The sequence below is a fragment of the Arachis duranensis genome, chromosome 6, assembly GCF_000817695.3.
Source record: "Arachis duranensis cultivar V14167 chromosome 6, aradu.V14167.gnm2.J7QH, whole genome shotgun sequence".
NCBI classification, from domain to species: domain Eukaryota; kingdom Viridiplantae; phylum Streptophyta; class Magnoliopsida; order Fabales; family Fabaceae; genus Arachis; species Arachis duranensis.
The window spans coordinates 12,250,689-12,251,697 of NC_029777.3; the positions used below are offsets into that span (position 1 = coordinate 12,250,689).

At 34.3% G+C, this 1,009-nt stretch overlaps 1 protein-coding gene across 1 annotated transcript in view; it reads right to left on the bottom strand.

Annotated features, from left to right (window-relative positions):
- Positions 1–590: 590 nt before the first annotated feature.
- LOC107492895 (50S ribosomal protein L22, chloroplastic-like) overlaps positions 591–1,009 on the bottom strand; it is a 2,105-nt gene continuing 1,686 nt past the window's right edge. The window contains 1 exon segment of the mRNA XM_016113958.3: positions 591–1,009. This exon segment is cut by the window's right edge and continues 23 nt beyond it. Within this exon segment, the coding sequence (XP_015969444.1) occupies positions 817–1,009 (193 nt within the window). The 3' untranslated portion in view covers positions 591–816.

Here is a 1,009-nt window from a genome sequence, read left to right on the forward strand (position 1 = left end):
TTTTTATTACATCTTTTGATTTTTATTTAACAAAATCTAATAGTTCATAAAACTTTTTTTTTTTTTGGACAAGGAATAGGTCATAAAACTTGAACATCTAATGCACACAAAATGATTGGGCTGAGTTTAGACATACCCAATTTGCTATAATATGGGTAGAGCGTAAGAAAAACAGCAACCGAACTAAAGGCATGAATAAAAAAATAAAGAATGATGAAATATTAGACACCAAACAGAAAATGCAATCACAGTAATACTGCTACATCAAATTATAGGTGAGCACAAAATAAAAAGTAATGTCAGCAAAAGAAAATGAGGGCAGGGGCGCAAACTCAACAGAGTAGGCAAAAACTAACATCCCCAAACAGTCAAACACAAATTAAAAAAGAAAAAAAATGAAGCAAAGGAGAAAAGGACTCATCAAATGGAAGCTATGGTACTGAACTGAAGATAATCTTCAGACGTAATGACATCAACAACACCGGGGCTTACTTGACAACACTAGTGTTTATGATAGAACATATGATTCATGTAACAACTCTACATACCACAAAAAAAAAAAAATTGATTATTGTTGTACTAAACAGGGATGTAGCAGAATTGCTCACGCTTCACACAAGTTGAAGCTAAATATTTTCATTTTCAGAACTAAATTGAATTTTCAAACAGTTCAGTCATAGCCATACACTCACAACATGCTTATAATCCTCTATGAATCACTGCAGAAGATACAACATAACGTCAAAATGCGGAAATATTCATGCGTATAATGGTAAGAGTACAATCATAACAACACATATTTTATCCCTTGTAGGATTATGCAGGAGTTGCTTCCACGACAGACTTACTAGGTAAACCTCTTACAGTGATTGCTATATGACAAGTGCGCTTTCTAATTTGATAAGCCCGACCCCGAGCCACGGGCCTGACCCTTTTCATTGTCTTTCCTTCATTAACCTCTGCTTTACTAATAACCAAACTTCCTTTGCTTAAACCCAAGTTGTTGCTA